Genomic DNA, 3,170 nt, shown 5'->3' with positions numbered 1-3,170 from the left:
TTGCAAACTATTAAATGAGATGTAGCCACTTCTACTCCATAAACTATTTTATAAGCAGTTACACCCTCTAAACGCATGATGCTATTTCTCCATTCAATTGAGATATCACGTAAGAATCATGTAACAACAACTAAATTTTATCCTCAATTTAGGGAAAGTTAGATATTTCAGCTTAAATAGAGAACAAAGAATAATTTCTTAAAAAATGGCTACAATCTCCAGGTTTAACCATCTATTTTTCTTCTTAAAAAGATAAATTAGAAAAAGGTAAAATAAGAAAACTTTGCACCTTTCCATCCTCTGGCAAAGCCAAAGCAGTAGTGAGGAGGGAATACCCAGTGTAAACCCCAATCTCTATTGTTTTCTTTGCATTCATAAGCTTCAGTAGCATAGAAATGAGAAGCCCCTCTTCAGGGGGTACGCTCATGAAAGACCTGCAAACTCGATATGAATCAAGAACATTTTTTAATTTTATATAATTAATATATAGTCCAACTAAGCGAGGAAAAATGTTCTCTCCAAAAAAAAAAGGAACCGAAAAGTCCTTGCCATGGGTGTTTCTTGTTCTCCTCTCTCAATCCCTTGAGTAGTTTGTGCTCTCTTGGGTACACACTTGTCTTCAGTATGTACTGTAAAATAAAAAAAAAGGAGAAAGAGGGGGGGAAAAACAAATAATGCATTATCATTACCAGAAAATTAAAGAAGAAAAATGAATGAATGAAGACTAACCTCATGAAGGGCATCACTTTGGAGGAGGTTCTTTTGTACGGAAGAAAGTTCGCTTGGGAGTTGAGGTTGCTCCATTGATGAGAGAATATCAATTGGATTGATGATCCTCTGGCCTCTAATATTTGGATATATAAGTTAGGCAAGAAGATCTTTAAAAAGTTCATAAAACAAAGGATTTTTTAACTATATACCCTCCAATTATATATTATTTACAGACTTACTTTACAATTCTGAATATTTGTTGATTAGTGGCAATGATTTAAAATACCTCTCCAGTATGTTTCTTTGCACCGAAGTAATTACTGGCAATGATTTAAACCTATAAGAACTTTGAAATTTTAGAAAACCCCCAAAATATTTTTATTTTTTGCAATTAGACCCCCCAACCCCTAATGACCTCAACACGTATTTTGAGCTCCTAAGCAGAGAATATCACATAAAGTAGTCATTGGAGGTTAAGTGAAAATAATCAAAACACATGGGAGGATTTCTGAAATTCCCAAAATTATTGTGGTTTGGTAAGTTTTTCAAAGTTTTTGTCTGGTTAAGTGCCCGACGCCATAACTTATTGGGGGGGATTTAGCGAAATTTAACCTCAAATTTAACTTCAAATTTCATCTTCAATTGTTTCTTAGCTCTCCTATTGTCCTTCTCTCTTCTTCCTCGATCATTCTCTTTATGTGTATCCTGCATCTATTTCCATGTTAATTTTATTGTAATTGAAAACATAGGTAACTCTTTTTTAACCTTCTTTTAATAAGTCAATCTCCATGCATTCTATATATAGGATTGATGATTGTAAATTTTTAAAGATTTACAGGACTAATATGGAATTATTGTAGATTCGAGGGACAAATATCTAGAAATCCAACTTCATGAAGTAAGGGCAATAATGTCATTTCACTCCTAAGTAAGAGACGACGGATGAAAACGAAAGCTGCTCTAAACACTCTTTTTTATAATATAACTAGTAAGGAAGGCATGCCCGATGCACGTGCCTGCTCCTAGTTGTTGTTGCGTCAACCATCACAAATGATATCCAATGTACAATATTAGCTGATTCCGAAGGAGAAATCAAAATAGGATCAATAATATGTAGACTACAAGCCACATATAAGACACGAACTATATCCAATTAATAGAACTCAGTTGTCAAACAAAACTTGATATTTTCGAAGGACTTCAACTGTCATTTTTTTAATGTAAAAATTAAATTGTTCACAGAGTAAATGCAAAATGTAAAGATTGAAAACAAGAAGGTGATGATCACCATACTTCTGCATCATAATGTGCTTTGTTAAGTGTGTTATTCAAATACAAGAGCAGATCAGCGACGAACACTATTCAAAGTACTCATACATGCATAATTAATATGGATTGCGAACTTATTCTTAATAGTGACCTGTGGATGTCCTTCGTTACAAAACGACCTTAAACATTTAAAGCAAGCAATATACTAATTCGCAAAACCAATCTCCTGAGATCAATGCAGACGCCTGCAGATGGTGAACCCGTCGCCGATCGGTACCTGCGATATCTCGATGCGAGGATCGACAGCCAAGGACTTGTTCAGCTCGATCAAGGCGACCCTGTCGACCATCTCCTGCGGGGGCAGCCCACAATCCTCCTCCGGCCTTGCCACCGACCCTCCCCACAGAGTATTGTCGTAGGCAATCGCTCCTCCGACCCTGACGAGCTTCAGTAGTCTCTCGTGGTACTCGGCGTAGTTCGGCTTGTCGGCGTCAACAAACGCAAAGTCGTATAGATCCTCTTCCTTCGTCTTCAACAATTTTGGATTAAGACAGATAACAGATTGTAAGTGAGTGAGGTGAATGACGAACACCAAAGACAATTATGCAAGAATAATGATGAAAAGTGAAAAGATTGTGCTTTCTCCTGGCTTTCTATGTGTACATAATGTTGGTTTTGGAAGTGTGAAGACCGAAACCTAAAACCAAACTACGAGTCTGGAAATTCTCGGGCCGGTCGACCGATATTGTGACTCCGGTCGACCACAACGACTGTAGGAAAACAACCCATGAACTCACTCTGGCCGGTCGACCGAATCAAGATGGCGGTCAACCGAGAGTGGTCATCCGGTCGACCGAAGGTGATGGTCCGGTCGACCAAAAACGTTCACGAGAAGCTGATTACAAGAATGTGTTCTGGTCGGTCGACCGACACCCATGGTCCAGTCGACCGAAAGTCATTTTTCCAGTTTCCTAAACTGTTTGGGAAACTGTTTTGGGCTGGGATCTTATATATACCTAAACGATTTTAGGGTTATTAGAACACGAGAAAAAGAGGGATTTGAGAGGATTCTGTTGGATAGCAGGTTCCTAATATGTTTCTTAATCTGTTTTGGTAACAGATTATTAGGATTCCTAATCTGTTTTGTTTTTTATTTTAGAATTCCTAGTATGTTTATGATTTTAGGATTT

General features: G+C 37.4%; 2 protein-coding genes across 2 annotated transcripts; both read right to left on the bottom strand.

Moving 5' to 3' along the window:
• Positions 40-868, bottom strand: LOC109829388 (caffeoyl-CoA O-methyltransferase-like). The gene is made up of 3 exons (XM_020396511.1): positions 730-868; positions 550-629; positions 40-434 (listed from the first exon to the last, which is right to left on the bottom strand). Exons 1-3 carry the CDS (start codon positions 802-804, stop codon positions 245-247), a joined length of 345 nt encoding a protein of 114 aa, XP_020252100.1. The 5' UTR covers positions 805-868; the 3' UTR covers positions 40-244.
• On the bottom strand, positions 1,973-2,581 carry LOC109830783 (flavonoid 3',5'-methyltransferase-like; the record flags this gene model as incomplete). The annotated part of the gene is made up of 1 exon (XM_020398151.1): positions 1,973-2,581. A coding segment is annotated over one exon (369 nt), but the record flags the coding sequence as incomplete, so codon positions are not given.

This window comes from Asparagus officinalis, chromosome 2 (assembly GCF_001876935.1).
Source record: "Asparagus officinalis chromosome 2, Aspof.V1, whole genome shotgun sequence".
NCBI lineage: Eukaryota > Viridiplantae > Streptophyta > Magnoliopsida > Asparagales > Asparagaceae > Asparagus > Asparagus officinalis.
The sequence above is the reverse complement of the archived record's forward strand: the minus strand, read 5'-3'. Positions and strand labels throughout refer to the sequence as shown.

Excerpts from the sequence above, each read along its gene's own strand:
- LOC109829388 (XM_020396511.1), bottom strand. The coding sequence starts at position 804 with ATGGAGCAACCTCAACTCCCAAGCGAACTTTCTTCCGTACAAAAGAAC. Across the intron at positions 630-729 it reads AAAGTGATGCCCTTCATGAG|TACATACTGAAGACAAGTGT; the intron begins GTTAGTCTTCAT and ends TTTATTTTACAG. Across the intron at positions 435-549 it reads GAGAACAAGAAACACCCATG|GTCTTTCATGAGCGTACCCC; the intron begins GCAAGGACTTTT and ends TCGAGTTTGCAG.